The following is a 27,165-nucleotide window of genomic DNA, read 5'->3' as shown; positions in this document are numbered from 1 at the left end:
TGAATTGTATCCTGTTCAACCATGGTCTGTTGGCCATGAAGAGAAACTTCCTGTGCCTCTGAGTCCTACCAGTTCCTGACCCCCAAAGGACACAAACTTGATGAGTTGTGGTTCCCACTCCAGTGGTGGCACCTGCACCTCCCTCCATCCCCAGAGCAGAGCTCCCTTGTCCCAGAGAGTCCCTGGCAATGCAGGGATGAAGGAAACAGGACAGGCTGTGGGGATCAGGGGCAGGGCACAGCCAGGGATTTGGGGTGGTTGAGAGTCCAGGGCAGGACCCGGCCCTTGGTCTTGGTGAACCTCATCCAATTGTCCTGGCCCCATGGATGGCTCCAGCCTGTCCAGATCCCTCTGCAGAGCTTCCTGCCCTCCAGCACAGCCACACTCCCACCCAGCTTGGGCTCACCTGGGAACTGACTGAGGGTGCCCTTGATGGCCTCGTCCAGATCAGCAATAAAGAGATTGAACTGACCTGGCCCCAGTCCTGAGCCCTGCGGACACCCCTGGATGTGACTCCATTCCTCAGCTGCTCTGAGTGCCACGGGTTGGATGGGGGAAATGGTGGGGTGGGGGTAGGGACAAAGTGTGATTGATTGTCAGCCATGAAGGGTCTTGATTTTCATATCTGTTCAGACTGCATCAGGAGGTGCTGGGGATCAATATCAACTGGGCATTGCTGATATCAGTTTAAAAAGGGGAAAAGAAAACTAAACAGGACAAAACAATTATCCTTTCATTGTTTTCAATATAGTAGATTGACTTTGAATACACTCCTGTAATCTCTTATTAACCACAGAAGTATTCAAGACTTGAATTATTCCCATGGATTTGTCTTGTTTGGGTGTTTTGAAAAAATGTTTATGAGCCTTTGTCACTGAATTTCTGAACTGAAGAGCTCAAGAAAGAAGAGGGCTCTGGAAAAGTAAAATTCATCACCAATCTCCAAGGTGCTGAGGATCCATTCCCATCAGAACAGCAATGAACAGCAATGGGCACAATTTTGTGGCTGCCCCAGCTTTGGCATGGGCCCTGTGCCTGCAGCAGGAGCATCTCCTGAGGGCCCCAAGTCCGGGGCTGTTGTGCTGCCATGGGCAGATGGGATGGCAGCAGGGGCTGCAGAGCTCTCAGCACCTCAGGCAGAGGGGAGCAGGGCAGCCAGGAGCCTCCTTTGGCCTTGGCCCAGCACCTTCCCCCATGGTTGGGGCTGAGTCCTGTGGCAGCTGCAGCTGCTGCTGTGCCCTTGCCAGGGGCTGAGGCCGTGGGGCAGTGCCCAGAGCAGCCTGGCCTGAGCAGAGCTGTGGGGCCAGAGCTGGCTGGGCTGGGCTGGGGAGAGGCCCTTGGTGCTGCCCAGAGCTCAGGGCAGCTGGCAGAGCTTGCAGGGAGCTGGGCTGGGCTCAGAGAGCCTGGCCCAGAAACCATCAGTGTCCATCTCAGCCTGGCTAAGCGTGCAGGGGCCAAGAAGAGCAGCCCATGGTCTGCAAGTTCTCTGGGTGGCAGCTGAGCTTGTGAGCCCTTGAGCCCTGCCAAATGCTGGGGCTGCACCTCCAGCTCCAGAGGAGATGGGACAGATGGGAGCTGAGACAAGTAATTCCTGCTGCATTTTTTTCTTTTGTCTGCTTGTACAGGTGACCTGGATCCATATGTAGAGGAGGTGTTTTGTGTCAGATAACACTGGTGGAGTGAAAAGAATAATATTATATGCCTGAAAATAATATTTCATGCATAATACACACTGAGGAAAAAAAGACACATATGATCAGAAAAGCAGCTGAGTTTTTCAGAGGAATCACAGAATCACAGAAATTCTAGGCTGGAAGAGACTTGTAAGATCATCGAGTCCAACCCATGTTCTAACACCTCAACTAGATCACGGCACCAAGTGCCACATCCAGTCTTTTTTTAAACTCTTCAAGGGATGGTGACTCCACCACCTCCCTGGGTAGGTGATTCCAGTATTTGACCACTCTTTCTGTAAAATACTTCCTCCTTAATTCTAGCTTGCATCTCCCTTGACGCATCTTGAGACTGTGTCCTCTCGTTCTGTCTGTTGTTGCCCGGAGAAAGAGACTGACCCCCAGCTCACCACAGCCACCCTTCAGGAAGTTGAAGAGGGTGATAAGGTCACCCCTGAGTCTCCTTTTCTCCAGGCTGAACAACCCCAGCTCCCTCAGTCGTTCTTCATACGGCTTGTGTTCCAAGCCCCTCACTAGCCTCGTTGCTCTCCTTTGGACACACTCAAGCACCTCAAAATCCCTCCTAAACTGAGGGGCCCAGAACTGGACGCAATACTCCTGGTGAGGCCTCACCAGTGCTGAGTACAGGGGAAGGATGACCTCCCTGCTCCTGCTGGCCACACCGTTCCTGATACTGGTCAGGATGCCTTTGGCCTTCTTGGCCACCTGGGCACACTGCTGGCTCATGTTCAGCTGACAGTCAACCAGCACCCCCAGGTCCCTTCCCACCTGAGCACTGTCCAGCCACACCGTCCCTAACTTATATCGTTGCAGGGGGTTATTGTGGCCAAAGTGCAGGACTCGGCACTTGGACTTATTGAACTTCATCCCATTAGATTCTGCCCATCCATCCAACCGTTCCAAGTCCCTCTGCAAAGCCCCACGTCCCTCTAACAGATCGACATATCCTCCCAGCTTAGTATCATCTGCAAATTTGCTAATGAAAGACTCTAAACCCTCATCCATGTCATCAATAAAAATATTAAACAGAACTGGCCCCAGCACAGACCCCTGAGGGACACCACTGGTGACTGGTCACCAGCTGGATGCAGCACCATTCACCACCACTCTCTGGGCCCGGCCATGCAGCCAATTCTGAACCCAGCAAAGAGTGCTCCTGTCCAAGCCACAGGCTGCCAACTTGTCTAGGAGTATGCTGTGGGAGACAGTGTCAAAGGCTTTGCAGAAATCCAAGTAAGCAACATCTACAGCCTTCCCTGCATCCACTAGGCGGGTTACCTGGTCATATAAGGTGACCAGGTTGGTCAAACATGATCTACCCCTCCTAAATCCATGCTGGCTGGGTCTGATACCCTAGCCATCCTGTAAATTTTGCGTGATGGCACATAATATTAACTGTTCCATTATTTTGCCAGGTACTGATGTCAGGCTAACTGGTCTATAATTACCAGAATCTTCCTTTGCACCTTTTTTGTGAATGGGTATCACATTGGCCAGCTTCCAGTCATCCGGAGCCTCACCAGTGAGCTATGACTGTTGGTAAATGATGGAGAGTGGCTTTGCAAGCTCATTTGCCAGCTCTCTCATTACCCTGGGGTGGATCCCATCTGGTCCCATAGATTTATGAATATCCAAACATTTCAGTAGTTCTATGACAGCCTCCTCTTGGATAATGTGGGGTCCATTCTGCTCCCTGACACCATGAACCAGTCCAGGCGGGCAGGTGTCTTGAGGGCAAGTCATCTTCCCATTAAAAACTGAGGCAAAATAGGCATTAAGCACTTCTGCCTTTTCCTCATCTGCAGATACTAAGTTCCCTCCTTTGTCCAATAAAGAACAAAGGCTGGTCTTAACTTTATTTCTACCATTAATGTATTTATAAAAACATTTTTTATTATCCTTTACAGAAGTCGCCATTCTAAGTTCAAACTGAGCTTTGGCCTCCCTAATTTTTTTTCTGCATGCTCTAGCAGCCTTCTTGAATACTTCCTTAGAGACCTGACCCTTCTTCCAACACTGATACATCCTCTTTTTATTCTTAAGTTCCTCCAAAACCTCCATGCCCAGCCAGGCTGGACGTTTACCCCGTTGACTGATCTTTCGCCACACAGGGATAGTCGGTTCCTGTGCCCTCAAGATCTCTGTTTTGAGGTATGCCCACCCTTCCTGAACTCCTTTGTTTTTAAGGACTACTTCCCAAGGGATGCTCTGAATAAGTCTCCTAAACAGGCCAAAGTCTGCCCTCCGGAAGTCCAATGCAAGAGTTTTACTGGTGCTCTTCCTGACTTCACCAAATATTGAGAACTCTATTATTTTGTGATCACTCTGCCCCAAGCAACCTCCAACCACCACATCTCCCACCAGCCCATCTCTATTTGCAAACAGCAGATCTAACATAGTCCCTCTCCTGGTGGGTTCACCCACCAGCTTCAACAAAAAGTTGTCCTCCATACATCCTAAGAATTTCCTGGACTGCCTCTTTATTGCTGTATTAAGTTCCCAGCAGATGTCTGGTAGGTTGAAGTCACCCACAAGAACAAGGGCTGATGATCTTTAAACATTACCTAGCTGCTTATAGAATAAGTCATCTTCTTCCTGGTCGGGTGGACGATAACAGACTCCCAGTATGGTGTCAGCCTTGTTGGCCTTCCCCTTAAGTCTTACCCATAGACATTCAACTCCATCATCCTTAGTTTCAATTTTGATAGCATGAAATTTTGCTTAATATAAAGGGCCACCCCTCCTCCTCTTCTACCTTTCCTATCTCTTCTGAAGAGCTTGTATCCATCCAGTGCAGTACTCCAGTTATGTGAGTCATCCCACCACGTTTCCGTGATGAAACTACATCATAGCTTTGCAGTTGCACCATGGCCTCCAGCTCTTCTTGTTTGTTGCCCAAGCTGCATGCATTGGTATACATGGACCTCATCTGGGCTACTGACTTCACCTCTTTCTTAGCCTTGCAATTCTTGGGCCTGTTTCCAGATAGCTCAGCTGGTTCCCCTTCCCCTTTCAAACCTAGTTTAAAGCTCTCTCAATGAGGTCTGCCAGTTCGTGAGCTAAAAACCTTTTGCCCTTAACAGAGAGGTGTACCCCATCTGGTTCCAGCAGAGAAGATGCTGTAAAAGTTTCCCCATTATCAAAGAATCCAAACTTGTGCCTATGACACCAACCCTTAAGCCACTTGTTGATGATGCGGATTCTTCTGTTTCTTTCATCATTTTCCTCCGCCACCAAAGGGACTGAGCAGAACACTACCTGTGCTCCTGCCCTATCAACTACCTGACCCAGTACCCTGAAGTCCTTTCTAATTGCCTTGACACTCCTCAATCTCATCACTGCCAGCCTGGAGTATCAGCAGTGGGTAATAATCAGAGGGCTGAATCAGCCCAGAAAGTCTCTCAGTGATATTTTGTACCCGGGCCCCAGGGAGGCAACAGACTTCCCTATGGGATGGGTCTGGTCAATATATGGGGCCCTTAGCTCCCTTCAGGAGGGAATCACCTACTACAATTACCCTTCTTTTATTCTTGATGCTAGAGGTAGTGATCCGTCTTGCAGGTGAATCATAATTGGGGCGTTCACTGGGCAGACAATTCGCTCCTAAATCATCTAGTTGTATCTCTAGATCCAGGATCTCATACCTATTCTGAAGTGGTACCTGGCTGGATGATGGGGAGGGGGAGGTCTTTTTATTATTAACTCCCCGAATAGGGACCCATTTCCACTCTTCTTCATCCACCGGGTGCCCTTCTGTTGCCTGAGAGCGGGAGGCATATAAGTCTTCAGACTCTTGATCAGAAGCCTCCCTTAAAGATGGTAGGGCTGAACTCCACCAGTCTATTTCCCTTTCACTTTCCCTAATACTCCTTAACCTTTCAACTTCCTCCCTAAGCTCAGCCACCAGTGAAAGGAGGTCATTCACTTGTTCACAGAGCAGGGATTCAGGAAATCTGGGAATTCAGGAAATCCGAGGTTCAGAAATTCAGGAATCCAAGGATTCGGAAATCCGGGAGTTCAAGAATCCATTATTCAGATGTCTGGGGATTCAGAAATCCAGGGATTCAGGAGTCCGGGGATTCAGAAAATCAGAGGGTTTGGAAATACAGGGATTTGGAAATCCAGGAGTTCAAGAATCCATTATTCAGATGTCTGGGGATTCAGAAATCCAGGGATTCAGGAGTCCGGGGATTCAGAAAATCAGAGGGTTTGGAAATCCAGGGATTTGGAAATCCGGGGGTTCGGAAATCCAGGGGTTCAGGAATGCAGAGATTTGGAAATTCAGGGATTTGGAAATCTGAGGTTTCAGAACACCAGGGATTTTCCAGCAGCAGGTCCGGGTTGGCGCCGCAGGGCTGCTGAGGAGGCGGCAGAGGCACTGCGAGGGATGCAGGATCCGGGGAAGGGAGGAGCGAGCCACAGCTCCGCGCCACAGCTCCGTGGCACAGCTCTCACAGGAGGAGAGACTAATTGATGTTCCAGAGGTCAAACCTGTTCAAATACTTTCCTCAGGGCTTCCTTGAGATGAGAGGTGACCAGCAGAGGCCAAGGCCAGCCAGAGCTCTTTGTCCTGGCAGCTTTTGTCTGGGAGAACCATTGCATACAGGGAATTTCTCAGGATGAGTATCAGTTTTGGCTGTGGGCACCTCGATAAACGGTTGGTTCATTTCCATAGGAAGGAAAGCACAGAGCCCCAGTTCGCCAGGAGCTGATGAGAGCCAGCCCTCAGCATTCCAAGATCAGCTGGACCTGTCAGGTGGCCCCTGGGAGGCCAAACCAGCCAGACCTGTTTCATCTACTCTTGGTTCCACGAGGCCCTGCAGTGTTACAATGTTCTCCTTGCTTCTGCAGTGTCACAATGGCCCCATGCTTCCATGAGGCCCTGCAGGGCCACAGTGGCCCTTTGGTTCCATGGGACCCCACAGTGTCACAATGGTCTCCATGATTCTATGGGGCCTTGCAATTCCACAATGCTCTCCATGGATCCACGGTGCCTTGCAAGATCACAACGGCCCTTTGCTTCAATGAGGCCCTGAAATGCAGCAATGGCCTCTTGGTTCCACAGATCCCTGCTGCTTCACACTGGCCCCTTGGGACCATGTGGCCCAGCATAGCCACAGGGATGGCCTTGGGGCCATGAGACCCCACAGTGTCACCATAGTCCCTTGGATCCATGGTATCCTGCAGTGTCACAGTGGTGGTTTCATATTGGATCCTTGGTTCCATGAGGCCCAGATATGTCACACTGGCCTCTAGTTTCCACGAGGCTCCAGAGTGTCACAACGGTTCCTTGGCTGTATGAGGCCTTGTAGTGTCACAATGGTCTCCATGATCCCATAAGGCCTTGCAGTGTCACAACAGATCATTGGTTTCACAAAGCCCCACAGTGTTACTGTGGCCCCCTTGGCTCCACAAGCCTCTGAAGTACCACAATGGCCCTTTGGTTTCACAAGGCCTCCAAGTGTAAAAATGGCCTCCATGGTTCCATGAGGCCCTGCTGTGTCACAATGGGCCTTGGGTTCCATGATGCCCCAGAGTGTCACAATGGTATCCTTTGTCCCAAGGTGTCCGAATGGACCCTTCATCCCATGGACACCCACAGTGTTCACTGCAGTTCCCTTGATCCCAGAAGGCCATGTTATGCTCTAATGGCCCCTTGGTTCCAGTGGGTCCCAAAGTATCAGAACAGTCTCCATTGTTCCATGAGGCCCTGCAATGTCACTGTGTTCCCCTTGGTTCCACAGGGCCCCACAGTGGAACAATGGACTCTTGGTTTCATGAGGTTCCTCAGTCCCAACGGTCTCCTTGGATCCGCAGTGTCACAGTGGCCTCTTGGCTCCATGTGGCCACGCTGTGTCACAATGGCTCATGGTTCCATGAGGCCACACAGTTTAACAACAGACCCTTGTTGCAGTGTGTTTTAAACTTTCAGGTCCCTTCCCCAGGTGTACCAATACCCTCTTCCCCTCCCCACCTGATCCCTTGCTGAGTGACTCCGGTCAATCAGGCTTAACATTCCAACAAAGCGTCATGTGGTTGGTCAAGTTCAAAGGATGCCCCTCAGGCCCAGAGGTCATTGGTCTGTCTAGGTGTCATCCCCCCCTGAGACCCTGCCCCTCTCACCTGGTTGGTGGCTCACCTGTCCCCTTCCCTCCCCCTGCCCCGGGAGCTTAAAAGGTGAATCAAGCCATGCGGTCGCGATTCTGTTGGAGCTGTTCCTAAGATTCAGACCTCTGTAACCATTTAATAAACTTCTGGATATAACCCTCCAGCAGAATCCTCTCCTTTTCTCTTCACCATCGCCTGAAGCTTTCCTCCTGAGGTAAACGGAGTTCCTAACAAGCCTGGACTTGTTTAGAGCCCAGCTGCAACCACCAGCAAGCTAAAGGTGTCTCTGGGGTGATACACCACAGCTGCCACCTTTGGCTTAGCAGCAAGGGTCAGACTGGCCCAGGCACAATCTAACTAGTAATATTGGGATTCCTATCCCAATATTTTGGCGTCCCTGGTTGGGCAAAGCGACTCAGCAGCCCAGACGGACTCTCACTACCTCGGGCAGCTTCTGGCAGCCGTGCACCCAGCTGAAAGGAGCCTTGGCTTCATCGCTCCCAGCTAGAGACTTCGGGAATATTCCCAGAAAAAGTTTCGTGGACTGTTCAGTGCCTCTGGAAAGCCCAGCTCCATTGTGGTGAGCAGATTTTCCAGAGGAAGAAGAGGGTAGCCTCTCTTGCCCAGAGAGAGGTCCTTTTCCGGTGAGGAGACCTGCCTGTCTGAACCCTAGCCAGCTACAGCTGCCATTTCGGGTGAGTATCTCTGCTCTCAGTGGAGCAGAAGCTCAAAAAAACAGACTCTGCCGTGAGTTCTGTTCCTTTTTGCCTTTGCATTTTGGCTGCGCAGCACCACAGATGGGAATTCATTGCGTTCTAGGCTTTTAGCTCTCTGCCGCGTGTTTAGCTGTCTTTTGGAAACCGCGTCGGCGGTGCGAGAGTGCTCTCTGCCCTTCCCCTCGGCTCAGCAACGCAGCGTGCTCGGCTTGCCACGTGGCGCAGGGGAGGGGACTCCGCACTCTCTCTCTCTGCGCGGGGGAGCCCGGTTTTGGCTTGCCACGTGGACGGGGGGAATCTCTCTCGGTGTGGGGGAAGGGGGTGCTCTTTGCACACGCGGCGTGGGGGGCCTCGGTTTCAGCTCGCCATGTGGCGTGGGGGAGGCTGCTCTCACTCTCAGTTCTGCTGGGGGGCTGCATTGCACCGCGGGGGAGGCTTTGTGTCTGCTTCGGCTCGGCAGGGCGTGCCTCGCCGCTGCTGCCTGGGAATTTTAAAAGCAGTATATACAGCTGCATTGTGAAGCTTTTGTCTGTTCGTTATCGTCTTCCTATCTGTGGTTTTTTTTAGAAATCGGTAGCTGATTTTGGCATTGTTTTCGGTGAGGCGGGATTCAGTACTTTGCTTTTTACATCTAACATGGGTTCGAAACTCAGCATTGTACAAAAAGGAGTGTATTATAATATTGTTAGCATTTTAGTCAGTGGTAATGTGAAGTTCTCAAAAGGAAAATTGAAACAGTTTATAAGATAGCTTTTTCTGCAGTTCCCACATATGTCCCCTGAAGAAATCCACAATATTCAATTCTGGGATAAAGTTGGGAATGAATTGATAACCTTAGGGCAATCTGGCAAGGCACCCTCAGCTAAATTTGTGTTTTGGAGTTTACAAATCCGAACAGCCTTGCTCAAACAAAGGGAAATGGAGAAAAAGCCAAATGTAAAGCCATGTACCTCTGCTCTCCCTGTTTCTCCCTCTCCTAGCTCAAAAACCCCTAAACCTCTTTACCCAAAACTTGGTATTTTAAAGAGAGCACACTCATTGGGAAGTCGACTCCCAGAGTTTGCTAAAATGCCTGAGTTGTCCTGTTCACAAGGCCCTGGCCAGGCTGCGTGGAACCTTTCCCAATCCCCTGTATCCCCTCCTCTAAAACCCAGAGCACGTGTCAGCTTTCCAGAGAGCAGTGATGCCCAAAATGGCCCCCAGTCCCTAGGGGGTCCACAAACTGGTAGATGCCACGTGGCATCTTCCCAAACCTGGTCTTCTTCTTCCCAAAATCCTCTTAACATTCCAAAATGCCATCCCCCTCCCCTCCTGTTCCTCGTGACAACTTCCCCCCTCCCTTTCCTTCAGTACCATTGGCTCCGCCTCTCTACCCCTCCCAGGGGGCGTCTGCTGATGTGATGTCACCAGGCGTCCCCGCCCCCTGCCAGCCCCTTGACCCCGCCCCCTCTTCCCACAGTTTCCCCCCCCCTTGCCAGCTCCCTGTCCCCGCCCCCTCCCCAGGTTCCCACGGTGGGGACACACCCACTGCCTGTCCCCAAACCTGTAGCTGTGATCCCAATGCTTCTGATTCAAGGGATACAGAGCAGGGAACAGCAGACCCAATGCATAATCCCATGTTGTCACTAGCTCCTGTTACGTTTCAGTCTGCAGCTCAGGGAGGAGCACCCACAACTGCTAATTGGAGTTCTTTTGGACGACAATTGATTAAAGAGATCTGTAAATCTCATAAAGAATATGGTCCACACAGTCCATATTTCTGTGGCCTTTTAAATTCTGAACTGAGTAGGACTGTGGTAATCCCCCATGATTTAAAACAGCTTTTTTCCTGTCTCATGACCTCCACGGAATTCAAATTATGGGAATTAGCATTGAAACAACTGCTAAAAGATGCTCTCCCAGGATTGCTTGCTGATCCAAACACAACAAAAGACAACAGTGGTAACCCTATCACCATTGAGCACCTCTGTGGTGAGGGTCAATGGTCTTCACCCTCTATCCAAGCTGCCGCAATTCCTGCAGAAACACTCAAGAAAGTAAAAAAAGCAGCTGAAAAAGCATTCTTTTCCCTCCAACCTGAGGGGCCTTTTGAGCCCTATAGTAAAATCAAACAACTACCATCAGAGCCTTTTTTGAAATTTGTAGAAAGGTTTACTAGAGCCATTGAAATACAAGTTAAAAAGGTGAATGCTAGGGAAGCGATTTTAGAAGAAATAGCGTTTACAAATGCAAATGAACAGTGTCGAGCGGCAATCCTGAGCCTTCCTATAGAACTTCCCCCTACACTAAAAGATATGCTTCTAGTCTGTAACAGGAAAGTGCCTCTGATGAGCGTGGCTGAAGACACCAGACCAAGGCTGCTGCCAAGACCACCTCATTGTGTCGCCGTTGCCAGCCCTGCACCTTTTCCTTCAGCACAGCAGTACCCTGGGCAGCAGCGGAGACCAGCAATGGTTGAGCCCACTAAACCATGCCTGCTTTGTAACAACCTAGGACACTGGAGTAACCAGTGCCCCCTTAAAAGGGAATTTGATGAATTTAGAAATGGCAGGGGAGGAGAACTACAAGCCCTCCCTGGGGGTCAACAACAACAAAAAAACTGAAAAGGGAGCGCCCACCTGCCAGGCGTGCAGACACAAAAAGAGCAGGCCAAGGGAATAAGGTTAGCAAAACAAATCAAGCGCACGATAATATTAATATTTGTGTTAGTGAAGCAGGTGCTTCAAAGAACAATTCTACTGGTCCACTGTTGAAAGTGAAACAAAATAACCTTTGTTATGATTTAGGTGATCCTATGTTAACCACGTCTTCTGTCAATGAGCCTTACAAGTTGCAGCTGACAGAGTCACTCCACCTGAAAGACACTGACTGGCATTTTGTCTCTGTCAATCCTGAACAGAAGAGTACTTGGAACCGAATTCGTTGTAAGTACATCGTCATTGGGGACACCAAACACACACCACAAGAGATCAAGATTGCTCCAGGAATGACAACATCAGATCCTGAGCTATTCGTTCTCAGCCTGCACTGTTTCCACCCTCCCCTGTTTCTTCCCAAGGGACAAATTGTTGCACAAGTTATCCCTGTACCATCTTTACCTGAAAGTACAGAAAAACAAGGGCCCACAGCCGCCCGGGTCCAAGTTATTGGGAAAGACAAACCTAAATTATGGTGTAACCTCAGTGGGGGTGGGGAGTCAAAATGCATTAAGATGCTTGTAGACACAGGTGCAGACTGCACAGTGATTCCAGTACAAGACTGGCCAGCACATTGGCCTTTGCAAAATGTTGCCAGTCACCTTCGAGGTGTAGGAGGTCTGCAATTGGCAAGACAATCCAAAAGCATTGTTCAAATCGAGGGACCAAACGGACAATTGGCAAATATCCGTCCGTTTGTGTTAGATTATTCGGAACCTTTGTTACGGAGAGATTTAATGGCCCAGTGGGGTGTCACAATTGATATTCCAGACTCTCCACAGCATCTTTGTGCAGCAGTCATTGAACAACAGTGCCCCATCCAAAAACTGAAGTGGAAAACAGACAAACTAGTTGACGTGAAACAGTGGCCGCTCAGTAAACAAAAAAGAAAGATGCTTGAGGAACTAGTAGAAGAGCAACTAAAAAAGGGCCACATTGTGGAGACCATGTCCCCATGGAACTCTCCAGTGTTTGTCATCCAAAAAGCTGACAAAAAGAGGTGGCGAGTCCTCTGTGACCTCTGACAAATTAATAATGTAATTGAAGATATGGGTTCTCCCCAACCTGGTATGCCATCCCCCACAATGCTTTCCCAAGATTGGAAATTAGCTGTTATTGATATTAAAGATTGTTTTTTCCAAATCCCCTTTCACCCTGACGATGCACCGCGTTTTGCATTCTCTGTCCCTTCCACCAACATGGAATCCCCTATGAAAAGGTACCATTGGACTGTTCTTCCTCAGGGCCTGAAGGTATTGCCAGCTATCTGCCAGTGGTATGTCTCTTCCCTGCTTTCCCCAGTATGTGCAGCCACAGAGAAGGCCATCATCTATCATTATATGGATGATATCCTTGTGTGTGCCCCCAATGATGATTTACTCACACATGTGCTTGACCTAACGATCGATGCATTGATTGTTGCAGGGTTCGAGCTCCAGGAAAAGAAAATTCAAAAGATGCCACCTTGGAAGTATTTGGGTTTAGAAATTGGAAATAGGACCATTGTTTCTCAAAAACTGGAAATCAATCCAAGGATCCAGACCCTTGTGGATGTCCACAGTTGTGTGGGTCTTTGAATTGGGTAAGACCGTGGCTCGGTCTGACTAACGACGACCTTGCCCCTCTTTTCAATTTATTGAAAGGGGGAGAGGACCCAGGTGCTCCTAGGTCTATTACCCCAGAGGCACGGAAAGCTCTAGAAAAAGTTTAGATCGCAATGTCCACAAGACAGGCCAACCGATGCCAGCCTGACCTGCCATTCAAATTTATCATTCTAGGTAAGCTGCCACACCTCCATGGAATTATTTTCCAGTGGGAGGAAAAACAAACACCTACGGCAAAGAACACACCAAAAAAGGACCGGGACCAGAGGGACTCTCTCTTGATCATAGAATGGGTTTTCCTCAGTCACAGAAGGTCCAAGAGACTGACAAAGCCTCAGGAGCTGTTAGCGGAACTGATCCGGAAAGCAAGGACCCGGATCAGGGAGTTAGCAGGATGTGATTTTAAGTGCATTCACATTCCAGCTGAGTTAAAATCAGGTCAAAATACTATGAAAATACTGGAACAATTGTTTCAAGAAAATGAAGTGTTGCAGTTTGCTCCGGATTCCTACTCAGGACAAATTTCGGTAGCGCGGCCCGCTCACAAATTGTTCGAACAAGATGTTCAATTTACTTTAAAATTGAGAAGTGCTCTAAGTAGGAGACCTTTAAAAAAGGCTCTGACTGTCTTTACAGATGCGTCCGGGACGTCCCACAAGTCTTTTATGACTTGGAAGGATCCTCAAACCCAGTAGTGGGAGACGGACATTGCTGAGGTGGAAGGTTCACCTCAGGTTGCTGAATTGGCTGCGGTTGTTAGGGCTTTTGAAAGGTTCTCAGAACCATTTAATCTTATTACAGACTCTGCATACGTGGCAGGAGTAGTATCCAGGGCAGATCAAGCAATACTGCAAGAATTGTCCAACATCGCACTTTTTGAATTGCTCTCAAAACTGGTAAAGTTAGTCACTCACTGAGAGCAACCATTTTATGTGATGCATGTCAGGTCACACACTGACTTGCCAGGGTTTATCGCTGAAGACCATAGAAGGGCAGATGCTCTTGCTGCGCCTGCAGTGATGGCCACTCTCCCAAATCCGGCAAAAATCAGCCACCAGTTTTTCCACCAAAATGCACCTGGCCTGGTTTGTCAGATTAACATCACTTGAGAACAGGCCAATGCAATTGTGGCCACGTGCCCAAATTGCCAACAACATGCACTCCCTACAGTGAGTACGGGAGCAAACCCAAGGGGACTGAACAGTTGTGAACTGTGGCAAACAGATGTAACACACATACAGGCTTTTGGACGGCAGAAATATGTTCACGTTAGTGTAGATACCTTTTCTGGAGCGGTCTATGCTTCTGCCCACACAGGAGAATCATCTATCGATGCTATTAAGCACCTCTTACAGGCTTTTTCTTTCATGGGCATCCCCAAGGAGCTGAAAACTGGTAATGGGCCTGTTTATAAATCCAAGGAATTTGCGAGCTTCCTGCAACAATGGGGAGTAGAGCACAAAACTGGCATCCCCTACTCTCCTACATGTCAAGCCATTGTAGAAAGAACTCACCGTGATATTAAAAGGGTCCTGGACCAGCCACAACAGGTTCTGAAGGTGGAACCTCCCCACATCCGGTTATCCAGGGCGCTATTCACAATCAATTTTCTGAATTGTTCTTTTGACAGCCTGAACCCACCCATCCTACGCCACTTTGCGGGGAGCAGTCATAGGTTGATGAAAGAAAAACCTCCAGTTTTAGTAAAGGACCTGAGACTTAGAAAATGGTGGGACCTTACAGATTGGTTACTTGGGGATGTGGATACGCCTGTGTGTCCACCCCCTCTGGTTTAAGGTGGGTTCCTTCCAAATGGGTAAAGCCCTCTGTTCCCAAAGTCTCAGAGAAATCTACAGGAGCGCCCCAGGTTGCTCACGCCACCTGGAGAAGAAAACGCCGCACGCGTTCTCTGGAAGAAATTCCATTTAAGCCTCCTATCTGGAATAGTTTGTAATATATGTTTGTTCCAAGTTCTTGTACCAGTTTAGATCCCACTGTTCGTGTGTAGCCTCGAGACGCCATGAGACTGAGCCTGCTTCTCATCCAACTCATGGTCATCCCACCTGCGATCTCCTGCATAGTCCCTCAGTCCAAACCACGTATGGACTACCTTGGCGAAAGCTCTTGGACATCATCAGAGAAACTGACAACTGGCTGAATGGACTGTTCAAAGGCTGGGGACTCTCGGGCTGGTTGGGATCTATTCTGAAAACTGTGGTTTTAGTGCTGTTTATTTTAGTTATAGTTATTGTAGTTGTTAGCATTGTTTTTGGACTAATCTAACGCATAGTCCTCAAGCTAATTTCAAGCTCATCTCCCCCTCCTGAGGTCTACCATTTGGAAGCCCTCAGTGCTCCAATGGATGACCTGGAAGCCTCAGTGGAAAACACTGATCCTCCTGTAGAGAAAGAACTGAATTACCAACTATGGTTTGGCAAGCATTCTGCACTACAAGCCCAGTCCTCTTCTTTTTAAACAAAACTAGGGGGAGATGTTGCGGTGTGTTGTAATGTCCTGTTTTAAACTTCCAGGTCACCTCCCAGGTGTGGCAATACCTCTCTTCCCCTTCCCCCTCGTCCCCTTGCTGAGTGAGTCCTGTCAATCAGGCTTAACATTCCAACAAGGCATCGTGTGGTTGGTCAAATTCAAAGGATGCCCCTCAGGCCCAGAGGTCATTGGCCTGTTGTCATGGTTTGAGCCTGGCACAGAGCCAGTGCCCCCATGAAAATGCCTCACCCTGGTGTCTGCTGTGAGATGTGACCAGGAATAAGCAAAACAGGCTCCAACTTAAACATAAATAACACTTTATTACCTAAAACTACAGGAAAAAATAGGAAAGACTATAAGGAAAAGAAAAAAATTGAAAACCTTACAAAAACCACTTTTCCTCCTCCCCACTCCCTGACTTTCCCAATCCAATACATTCTCTCAAAAATACCAACTGCCCAGCCCATCACAACACTTTAGTATACTCAAACATCAGTTCATGAAGAGGAGATGAGTCCTTCTTGTTCCATAGGCTTCTGGAAACACACTGAAAACCTCGGATGCTTCCTTGTCACTTCGGCACCGCCCGGGGAGAAAAAAAAGTCCTTCTGCCGCTTGTGACATGTTCCTTCCATGCCCAGTGCTCTCACCACCGAGACATGGCCAGAGCTGCTTTTAGGGTGGTCTTTCAAGGATGCCTTGTCTCACTCCAAAAAGGCACAGTCTCTGCTTTTGGGACAACTGTCCCCCCCATATATTTCCAACCCCCTGGGGCCGGGGGGTCCTCACAAATGAACCCTCCTGGTTTTGAGGCACTGCCTCCCCCTAAATGCAGTCTGTGTCACAGGAACAACTGAGTCCATGGCTACAAGAAAAAGTCCAGCCAAAAGGCCACTCCAAATCATCTCTCCCCATCTAATCATCTCCACAATCTCCGGGCCAAAGTTTTTATCTCATCTCATCTCTCATCTCCCTTCTTATTCAGCTTCGAGGAGGATTAGCATTTTCTGCAAGGCTCCAATCATGCAAGAAAGGGTTAAAAGTTTTCAGTCTCTGTCTGTCGGTCCCGGAACGGCTCCCACGGGAACGGCTCCCACGCACGCTGCCCACACGCTGCCGCTGCGGCCGGGCAGTCTTCCTCCCCCTTCTCGCTGGCTGCTCTCCTGGGGGGAGGGGGGGCTGGCTGCCCGATGTCTCTTGGGGCTCCCCCACCCTTCCATCCTCGAAGCCCCCTCAACCCCCACCTCTGTCCAGGCCCCAGGCCCACGGCATGGCGGCCCCTCCCCCGCCCAGCAGCAGCGGGCCGGGCGGGGGAGAGAGATCTGATCTCTTCGCCCGACGATGTCCAAAGAGGAAGTGCCAGGGCAGTGCCCTGCTTTTAACCCCTGTGTATTCTCGGAGGTGTGTCCAAACCCCACTGGCTACACCAGGTGTCAGTATGAAACCCAAAACCTTCATTGGTTTGACCACAGCTTCCCAGAATTCCCACTTCTTCCTGGTCAAACCATGACACCTGTCTAGGTGTCCCTCGTCCCTTGAGACCCCGCCCCCCCCCCCTTGTTGGTGGCTCACCTGTCCCCTCCCCTCCCCTCCCCTCCCCCTGAGCTTAAAAGGTGAGTCCGGCCATGCGGTCGGGGATTCTGTTGGAGCTCTTCCCAAGATTCAGACCCCTGTAACCATGGAATAAACCACTGGATATAACCCTCCAGCAGAATCCTCTCCTTTTTCTCTTCACCATCGTCTGAAGCCTTCTTCTTGAGGTAAACAGAGTTCCTAACGAGCCTGGACTTGTTTAGTGCCCAGCTGAAACCATCAGCAAGCTAAAGGTGTCTCTGGGGTGATACACCACAGCTGCCGCCTTTGGCTCAGCAGCGAGGGTCAGACTGGCCCAGGCACAATCTAAATGGCAATATTTGGATTAATATTGCAATAATTGTCCCCTAAACAGGTCAACAGGAGACCCTGTTGTAATGCCAAGTAACAAAGAGCAGCACAAATGACACAAAGAAAACATGGCCAAAGAGGAAGAGGAGAGGCCCAATGAGGAAAGGATGTGGTGAGACACTGGCATATCGAGTGAGCTGCACTCCCATAATCTCTAGGCTAGCAGGTCCTGGTCTCACAATCTCCTTTTGTTTTTTTTTCAATTTTGTTTATTTATTTACTTTTTTCATCACCAAAATAAAATATATGCAATTAAAAATATGTCATCAAAACTTAAAGACAGAATCAAAGCACATTATATTCAAAACTACATCTAAATATCAGAACATATGTACAGCTGTAACTATGAAGCCTAACACATCAATCCTATTCTTCAAACACTCTTCATACAGGCGGCAGCTTCTTCCTGAGCTTGGAGGAAAGAGAGCTCTTCTGGACGGGAGGCAAGGACTTTGTGGGTGAGGGAACATTGGAAGTGTCCGGAGAAAACTTCTCGGTAGGACTGTAACCAGCCAGATCTGCAAAATGGAGACACAAAGTTTAACAGAGAGGCAAAGTTTAACAGAGGCCACCATGCAAACCTAAAGCAGCTGAAGCTCCATAATTCCTGGGACACATTTCCTGGAGATGTCTAAACAGCTGCACAGGGAAACATGCTTCTGCTGGCAGACACTGAGGCAGGCCAGGGCAAACCCTGAGCCACTTGCCCAGAGCTAGCACAGGCACAGCCTGGCCTCTGGGCTGCGCTGGGACAGCAGGGAGCCCAGAGCCCTGTGCTCCCCAGCAATGGCTCAGCTGCACATGCACCCTCCTGCTCCTCTGCCTGCCCCACAGCTCAGCAGTCCCACAGCTCCAGGGGCACTGGCAGCAGCACAGCTCATTGCAGGGGCACATGCAGGGCACAGCTGTTCCCTGGCAATGTGCACAGCCTCTCTGGGCTGCCACAAGACCCTTCCTGCCAGCAGAGATTGGCCCAGCTCCCCCCTCACCTCTGTGTGAGGCTGAGCCATGATTGCCTTCACCTTGTCCTCAGTCTGCAGCTGCTCCAGGCCCCCCATGCCATGACTATGAAGGGCAATGGAGAGAGCAGGGGCAGATGCACATCCTTCCTTAGGATTTTGTCATTTTTGGCACAGCTCAAAAGGCAAATCCAGAGGTGTCCAACTCAGCGCTTCCTCAGCTTTCTGGAGAACATATCACCTTCACCAGCCCAACATTTTGGAGAGGTTTTCCCGCACATGTGGAGGCTTGCTGGCAGCACATTTCTTCAGCTGGGTGCCCATCACCTTGCAGAGGGCAGAGGCGAGCTTGGTGGCCACGGTGCGGACGTTGGCGCTCCGCACAGGCAGCGCCTTGTTCCCCAGGCAGGACCAGAGCACGGGCAGGGCATCGCGCTGGGCGACTTCAGGGCTCCTGGCATGAACCCCCTGCACAAGCACTGCCGGGACAGAGACACAGCTCCTTACCCACCAGCCTCACTGCAAACACGGATCTGCCTCTGCTTCTGCTTCTTGCCAGCCTCTCTGGCCAAGAGCAGCAAAACAGCACCCAGAGCCCCTTGGTCCAGAAACGGGCAAAGCAGCTGAGCATCCTGGAAACAGAACCACCAACCCCTCAGCACTAATTGCTCCAACCTGAGCCTTGTCCCTGTGGCAGACTTCCTACCTTTACTAAATTATTTCACAATCTCTGCATGAACAATGAATGAAATGTCCAATTGCCTTTGATTTCCATTAAGAAGTTGTCTAAACCCACACTGAGGATTTGGAAATGCACCATAGAGAGGAAATGGAGAGATTTCTAATAAAAGGATGATTCCATTTTTGTAACTTTGATGCCAAGTGCCAAATGTCTAATCTGGCTCTTCCCTTTGCTCAATGGCCCACAGCAAAGGGCAGGATTGGAACACACCTCAAAACTCCAGCCCACCAAAGATGGCTGCTGCCTGACAGCTGGATGAGAAACATCAGTGACCAGCTGGTGTCTTTGGCAGAATGCTTTTGGGGCTTCCAACAAAGAGCTGTTTCAAACCTCAGGGCATCTTAGATAATTACCCAGACCCCATTGCCTTGGCATTTGGGCATCTCCACATTTTAATGCCACTTCCCCTCCGAATGGTAATGGCATTTTTTCTTATAATGTCCACTACAATAGGGGCATAGAGAAAGAAAAATGCTACACAGGGGACTGAAATGTAACCAAAACACCAGTGTTTTCTCATATTGTCTCTGAAATATCTCTGCCCATTTTCTGAACTGAACTGTATCAAACACAGACAAAAAGTTACTACCAACAGGCTTCTTGCATGGCAGATTTGGCTGAGAGAACAAAACCTGAAATGCTCTGGAGACCATTCTTATTTTCTGATCAGACAAAATGTTATCTAGTAGGCATTTAATATTCTGTGGTGGAAGAGAATTCATTTTCTCTATGCTGTTAATCCACCAGCAGTCATCAACATTGAAACAGCTCCTGCAAGTACCAAAACCAATTCTGCTAAGCAGGAAAGGGTTATGGTATCCATTTTAAAATGGAAATTCATTTGAGTTTAAATGCAATTAAAGACATCAGCGACTACTGAACGTGAGGAACAGCTGTCTGTCCCTACTAAATCTCAGAGAGAACATCTGCTTTTTCTAAAGTAGTCCTAATTTATGGTTAATTCCTTTATTTGAAAAAGAGGTCAAAAGAACTGCTAAACTAAATTCCCTATTGCTGGAGATCTACTTTATTCAAATGCTCTTTAAAGGGCCTTTGACATTCCCAATTGCTGAACATGCCCTTTTGAGATTCCTAATGAAGACACAAAGTGTATTAAACCTTGCATTCAAAGATGTTGGCATAATTAGCAGTGGATTTAGCCCCAGTTAAAGCAAGGCTATCAATCGTCTTCTCTGCTATATATTGAGATTATCATGTTTCCATTCCTTGGCTAATGCTGACATAGCAAGCTCCTCTGAGGAATCAACTATCAGCTGCATTTGTAGCATTTTGGAGAGCGCTGCCACAGGCAGACACTGTTTGCACACCCTGAAAGGCTCAGTCCAAGGCCACTGTGACAGCACAGGCAGGGAGCCTCAGCACTCTGCTTCTGTCCTGTGCCCCAGAGGCTGCCTTGCACTAAACCCGTGCCTCTGATACCTCTGTTGAGTTCTGACCTCAGCTGTGACCCCCAGGCTCTGCACGGTTCAGCCTCAAAACTTTCCAAGAGAAAAACAAGAATTCTGTGAGGACAAAACAAACGGATGCCCTGAAACAGCATTTGCCACCATTTCCCCTCAAAGATCACAGATGTCCCTGAGCTCCCCAGAGAGGAGCCAGCTGGGGCATTTTTAGCCCTCCCTTTGCTGGAGGTGGTTCTGAGATGCCCCAGTGAGAGCTCAGCCCCAGGCCCAGCGCTGCCCCCATCTCAGATGCTGCCCAGGTCTGCAGCAGCCAGGGAAAACCTGCCAAACCCACCTGCCTTGGCCATGGGGCAGCAGGGACAAGTTCAGCACCTCCTGGTTTGGAGGAACTGCTCTGCTGTCTGCTCACAGGCATTCCCTGTAAATGCTCCCTGGGAAGAGCTCTGGGCTCAGAAGGGGAGGCCATACCTGTGATACGCTCGGTGACATCCAGCAGGGCTTGGCCACTCAGCTGATTCCATTGGTAGCTGAACTCTTTCAGCAGTGACACTTTATCTACAAGGGAAACACATGTTTCTGCTCACTTTTCTCAGGTCACAGGAGAAAGGGCAAGGCCAACCCCATTTTAAAAAATCAAGTACATTTCTGTGGAGTTTTGAATCCTTTTCTTCTTTCCTTATAGCCTGCTTGGTAGGGTTTTAAATTCAGAAAGAAAAGATCTCCTCTCACAGTTGTAAATCCAAACTTTTCTGCTGTAGCAGGAGCTGTGTTAAAACATTTCACATCAGGGACCTCGAGAGTTCAGTCACATGGAAGCAGTGAAAAGGTTTTGCATCCCAGAGCACAAAGGAAGAGCCCCATACTTGGGTCACAGAAAGGCACTGAGTCAGGCAGTTCCTGAGTTCACAGAGCAGCTGGAGAGGAGAAAGTGGAAACTCCTCTTGAAGACCTGCCTCTTCAACACTCCTTTTTTCAGGCATATTTACCCAGTGCAGCATTCTCAGAGCTGACATAAATCTGTGTGGCAAAGGAATTTAGAGCAGCCCTTGCCTATGTAGTTAATTGCTGTGGCCATCTTGGCTCATGCAAAACAACATGTGGAACAAGGCATCCTTGACAGCTGGGTTTATACCTCTTTGTTCTAAAGAAATGAACTGGGTGAATCATCAGTTCCCCTTTGAAAACAGAAGACAAAAGAGAAAAGTAGGAAATAGGCAGCTAATGCCTCTAATGTAGAGCCTTGCAGGTGGCTGCCTTGCAGAGGCTCTGATGGGTCAGTGTCCCTTCATGCCAACAGCAAAGCTGTTCATTTGGGAAGTCAGACGGGGCCCAAGCAAACTCCAAACCCCCTTTGCCTCTGAACTGTAGCAGAGCTGCAGTCCAGGACTTGCTCTTCAGACAAGCAGCACAGAGCCAAGGGCTCCTGGCACTGTTGGGAAATGCTGATCCCATTCCAGCCTGTTGGGGATGGTGCACAAGGACTGCACCTGCACAGCCTCTGGTGGGTGTCAGCTGCAGTGTTCCACAGACAAGAGCAGCTGTCAAGGCACTCAGCGCTCTCTTGTGAGGGAGAGACAGAGACGAAGCTGAGGAGAGTCCCTGCCAGGGCTCAGCCTTACCCAAATGAGCAATGGATTCTTCCAGTGCTTTCACAGCTGCCCCACGAACCCTGGGATCCTTTGAGTTCAGGTTCTTTGTTATTCCTTCCACCAAACCAATGATCACCGGGTTCAAGGCATCTTTCAGGGCTCCTGTGATTTCAGCCAGCACGTCCAGCGCCCTCTGCTTCACCTTCTTGTGGCCGTCAGATATTCTCAGGGCAAAATAATCAAAAATCTGTGAAGAGAACAAGCAATGTGAAAGCTGGATTCAAATGTCCCTGTTTGAAGAGTGGGTGTAGCAGTCAGCAATGTCAAAGATGAAAGTGATTCTTTCTGTCAGGTCAGCACTCACTTGCACAATTTCACTGTTTTCCTGGGGGCCACTCACTGGAATGGTCGTGCAACCTCATGTTGGTTGAAAGATTTTCTTCTGTTTTTAAGAGGTTTTTGAATAGTTCCTATGGTGTTTCTCTCCATCTATAAATCATTAAATCAATTCCATTTATTAATGCTAAAGACTACCTTTGCTTTGAATGGAAGCAGATGTTTACAATGCCTGGTTTTCTACACAGTTGCCTTAAGTACTGAGGGCAATTATGATTTTGCCAAAACTATGGCTGGAGGAGATCTGAGTTTTATTTTGTCTCAGAACCTGTGTCTGGAGAAGCGCAGGGCTCTGATCAACTCTTCAAGGATCCCGACCATTTCTCTAAGTAACAGGTGGACTTCTGAAATGTAATGTGCTGTACAGCTCTCATTAGAGCCGGTTCAGCCCCTTGGCAGCCACATTATCAGGCACCTTTTCCTGGAAAAAGGGAAAAAGCATCTACTGGAAAGAGAAGGCAGAGATGAGTCCTTAGCTGTTTTCCTCCTTTTCCAAAGAGAAAAAAAGACCCCCAAGAAGGGTGAGCACTGTCTTTACCAAGAGGAGTAGGAACAAGGATGGAAATGAGTAGCCAGAGCTGTGCCTGTGTAAGACAAGATGGAGTATATAGAAGTATTCTTTAAATAAAACAACTGGGTTTAAACCAACCCAGCCTGATACTTCTCTTCCCTATGCAAACCCCTTTTTGGTCTAGAGAACAATTTCCATGCTTTCAGGGGCTGGATTCCCTTCACTTCACCCAGCTGGCAGTAGGAGACAGCAGCATTTACACCAGCAGAAAGTTCTGTCATCATCTGATGAACAGCATCAATAGGCACCTGCCAGACCAATACAGCTGGACTGAAATAACTTGTCCTGAAGCCTGGACCTGAATTATTTTTGTCTGGGCGAGAGGGACCCAAACAGCCAGGACAGAGTGCCAAGACACACTGAATTTACTTTGCTGCTACAGGCTTAGGAAAGGAGCTAAAGGAAAGGAGCAGTGAAGATACCCTACATACTTGGGTAATGTTAATGGAGATGAGCTGGGGGCTGGTTTTGCACAGGTCTAGGAGGAGTTCCACTCCTTCCATCCTTGTCTGAAACCCCTTGGCCTCCAGGAGATGGTAAAGCTTCTGGAGCAGCTCCGTTTCTTCCACAGCTGGAGGTGACGTGACCTGGGCTTTTGCACAGTGTAGGAGGTGTCCATCAGAGGGAGATTTCACCCTGGGAAATAAAACCAAATGAGGACCTGGTGGTGATAATTATCGTAGCATGGCATCCCCATCGTGGAAATAATTAGCATTGACTCCATGATTTCAGAAGGCTGCTCAATCACTGTATTATACTATACTATACTTTAGTATACTATACTTTACTATACTATACTGAAACTCATTGCCCGTACAGACAGTCTGATACAGACAGACCTGATTGGTCAATTGAATCCAAAACACCATCACCAGTGGCCAATTAAGAAATCACCCTTTGGTAAATAAATCTCTATGACACATTCCACATGTTCACAACAACAGGTGCAGCAAGTGAAGATAAGAATTGTTTCTCATTCTTTTCTCTGATCTTCTAACATTCCTCCCCAGGACAATGCCTGGGAAAGTTGTGCCTGCTGCTCTCTGTGGAGAGAGCTGCAGCCACAGACAATACCTTCAGTAAATTGTGAGCAAAACATCTTGAGCAGCTTTCCTAATTATGTGATTTCAAGCTGGAAAGTCATGAGGGTCTGAAGAACAACATGGACCTCATGACAATCATTACAGGAGACAATCTGCAAGTGACATTCTCACCACTGCTCACTCAGGAAAACCAAGGATGAGATGCATCTGATCTATCTTCAGATGGCTGCCAGGGCACACAGGTCACATTGCTTTGTGGAGAAAGAGAGACACTACTGCCAAGTTTAAATGCCTCCTCATAAGGGACGTGTGTGTCTTAGAATAAGGGAACCCATCACTCTGGAGAAGTGTCTCTACAACCAGGCATAACAATCTGGAAAAGTAGCTCAGATGCATCTGAACAGATAAACAGGGCCATATTTGAAGAATTTAGAAAATCAGTAAGACAGATAATGCAGACATCCCAGAACTACGCTCACATTTCATTTGCCTCCCTAGAGACTAGATCCACAGTGTAACAAACCCGCTGGGAACAATTCTCCTGATCAGCCTGTCTCCATGAGCACAGGAAGATGCCAGCTGTGCTACTGAGGCATGTGGTCACTTTCCTGCCACTGCTGAGCAGGACAGAGCTAAATAAATCCCCTCTGCTATCAGAGCAGAACAGGTACAAGTGGCTCTGCAGCTGTCATGAAGAGACAGCAAGGAGCAAATTCCTGTCTTAAATGCTGATTGCAGCACAGGGGGACATAAACCAAACATGCTGTCCATCAAGCAAATTACATGAAGGACAGGAATATCAAGACAAAAAGTCCACATTCAGACACCCGTTGACTGAAGTTGTTCAGGACTTCCCTTGCTCCTTACTACTCAAACTTGGTACTGTTTGAGGGCAAGAAAACCATGATTCAACCAGGCCAAAGCACATGGATGAGAACTGCATTTGTGGAATGGCATCTTGCTTCCAGACTGAGATTTCTCATCAAAACACCCATCTGAAAAAGACTCCACTCAGATGAAAAAAAAGCCCTGTTTGAATTTACTTGTCCCAAGTCAGGCAGCAGAAACTTGGCCCTCTCCCAGCCTCCACAGCCCTGCCCTTGCCACTGCACTGGATCATCTGAGCTGCAACCAATGGGTGTCTGTTTGTCTCTCCATTTTTGTGGAAACCCCTCCAGAGAAGTTGTGTTCAGCACAATGCACAAGTAGACATTTTTTATCCCAGAGCATTTGTAGGGAAAGGAAACAATCTGTGGCATTGGTCATCTCTGCCAGAAAGTTTTTCCTGAGGAAGAGGCATGTAAAGCTTGTCATGTGCTTTGTCACATCTAACAAAAGTGCTCAGTACCGTTTGCTAGCAGACAATGTGGCCTGGGGCTCCTTTGAGCCATCGTTCCTCTCCTTCACCGGCTCCTTGACAGATGGGCCTTCAGCCTTCTGGTTTTCCATCCCGTATAACAACATAGAGAAACCCCATCAATCTTTAGAATATAAAACAGGAAATTCCCTGTTGAAAACACAAGTTAGAACCAGGATCACTGCTACCAAGGCTTAGGGAAACATTTCCTAACTTACAGATGGAAACAGACCAGAGATTCAGTAATGCCAACTCATTGTTTTCAATAGCCCAAGGCAGGTTATGGGTGCTACCAGACTGAGCAGCAGTCTAAAATCCCAAATTCCTTAGTCATGAGCAGAAATGGGAATAATGCAAACTGGCAGGCAACGAGAGTTTGTGGAGGAAGCTGCAGAACAAACTGGACTCTTTGGGGTTTGGCCCATTGTGTTGGAAGTTGATTTGGTTCAACACTCACTCTCCCTGTGTCTGCACAAAGAAGGCTCCCATCTATAATGTCGATTAAAAATATAAAGTCCTCCCCCCCCCAAACAAACAAAGGATTTTCCACTGGATGCTGCTGAATTCACCAAGCTTCTTCCAGCTCCACAGGGCTTGATAGCAGGGCAGTATTCCCAAAAGACAGACAGTCATTGTAGTAACTAGGATTGACCTGGACATCTTTTGTAAATTTGGGGATTTTCTTGGCACTACTACTTCCAGTGTCCTTTGCAAAGACTCTGTTATCTTCAGACTCAAAATTCTCACTTAATTGCTTTACAGGGGCAGAGTAGGGAGAGCATGGTGGGGGCTTATGCTTAAATGTTGTCATGGTTTGAGCCTGGCACAGAGCCAGTGCCCCCATGAAAATGCCCTCACCCTGGTGTCTGCTGTGAGATGTGACCAGGAATAAGCAAAACAGGCTCTAGCTTAAACATAAAGAACACTTTATTACCTAAACTACAGGAAAATAGGGAAAAACTATAAGGAAAAGGGAAAAAAAAAATTGAAAACCTTACAAAAAAAACCACTTTCCTCCTCCCCACTACCTGAATTTCCCAATCCGATACATTCTCCCAAATCACCAACTGCCCAGCCTGGCACCACACTTTAGTATACTCAAACTTCAGTTCATGAAGAGGAGAGGAGTCCTTCTTGTTCCATAGGCTTCCCCTGGAAACACGCTGAAACCTCGTGTGCTTCCATGTCACTTCGGCACCGCCCGGAAAGTCCTTTTGCCGCTTGTGACATCTTCCTTCCATGCCCAGTGCTCTCACCACCGTGCATGGACCAGAGCTGCTTTTAGGGTTGTCTTTTAAGGATGCCTTGTCTCACTCCAAAAAGGCACAGTCTCTGCTTTGGGACATCTGTCCCCCCCCATATTTTTCCAACCCCCTGGGGCCAAGGGGTCCCCACGATGAACCCTCCTGGTTCTGAGGCATTGCCTCCCCCTAAGTGCAGTCTCTGTGTCACAGGAACAAACTGAGTCCATGGCCACAAGAAAAGTCCAGCCAAAAGGCCACTCCAAGCATCTCTCTCTTCACTCAGCCAGTCTTCTCTACGTCCTTCGGGCCAGGTCCTTGTTTCATCTTATCTCTTATCTCCCTTCTTAGTCAGCTCCGAGGAGGATCAGCATTCTTGCAAGGCCCCAGTCATGAAAGAAAGGGGTTAAAAAGTGCAGTCTCTGCCTGTCTCAGAACGACGATACTCCCACACGCGCTGCTGCTGCGGCCGGCCGGGCTGCACCCTTCTCCCCCCTTTCTCCTCCTGGGCCGGCTGCTATCACATTCCGTCTCGCCGACTCTCCCTCTCTCTCTCCTGGGGGAGGGGGAATGTCTGCCCGATGTCTCTTGGGG

General features: G+C 48.7%; 1 protein-coding gene across 1 annotated transcript; it reads right to left on the bottom strand.

Moving 5' to 3' along the window:
* Positions 1-18,238: 18,238 nt before the first annotated feature.
* Positions 18,239-25,422, bottom strand: LOC135441703 (TOG array regulator of axonemal microtubules protein 2-like; the record flags this gene model as incomplete). Its single annotated transcript, XM_064701249.1, has 6 exons — positions 25,322-25,422; positions 23,362-23,566; positions 21,994-22,210; positions 20,843-20,929; positions 18,456-18,687; positions 18,239-18,314 (listed from the first exon to the last, which is right to left on the bottom strand). Coding segments are annotated over exons 1-6 (918 nt in total), but the record flags the coding sequence as incomplete, so codon positions are not given.
* Positions 25,423-27,165: the final 1,743 nt, after the last annotated feature.

This window comes from Zonotrichia leucophrys, unplaced genomic scaffold (assembly GCF_028769735.1).
Source record: "Zonotrichia leucophrys gambelii isolate GWCS_2022_RI unplaced genomic scaffold, RI_Zleu_2.0 Scaffold_437_42387, whole genome shotgun sequence".
Taxonomy (NCBI): domain Eukaryota; kingdom Metazoa; phylum Chordata; class Aves; order Passeriformes; family Passerellidae; genus Zonotrichia; species Zonotrichia leucophrys.
This window is presented reverse-complemented; position numbering and strand designations above follow the sequence as displayed.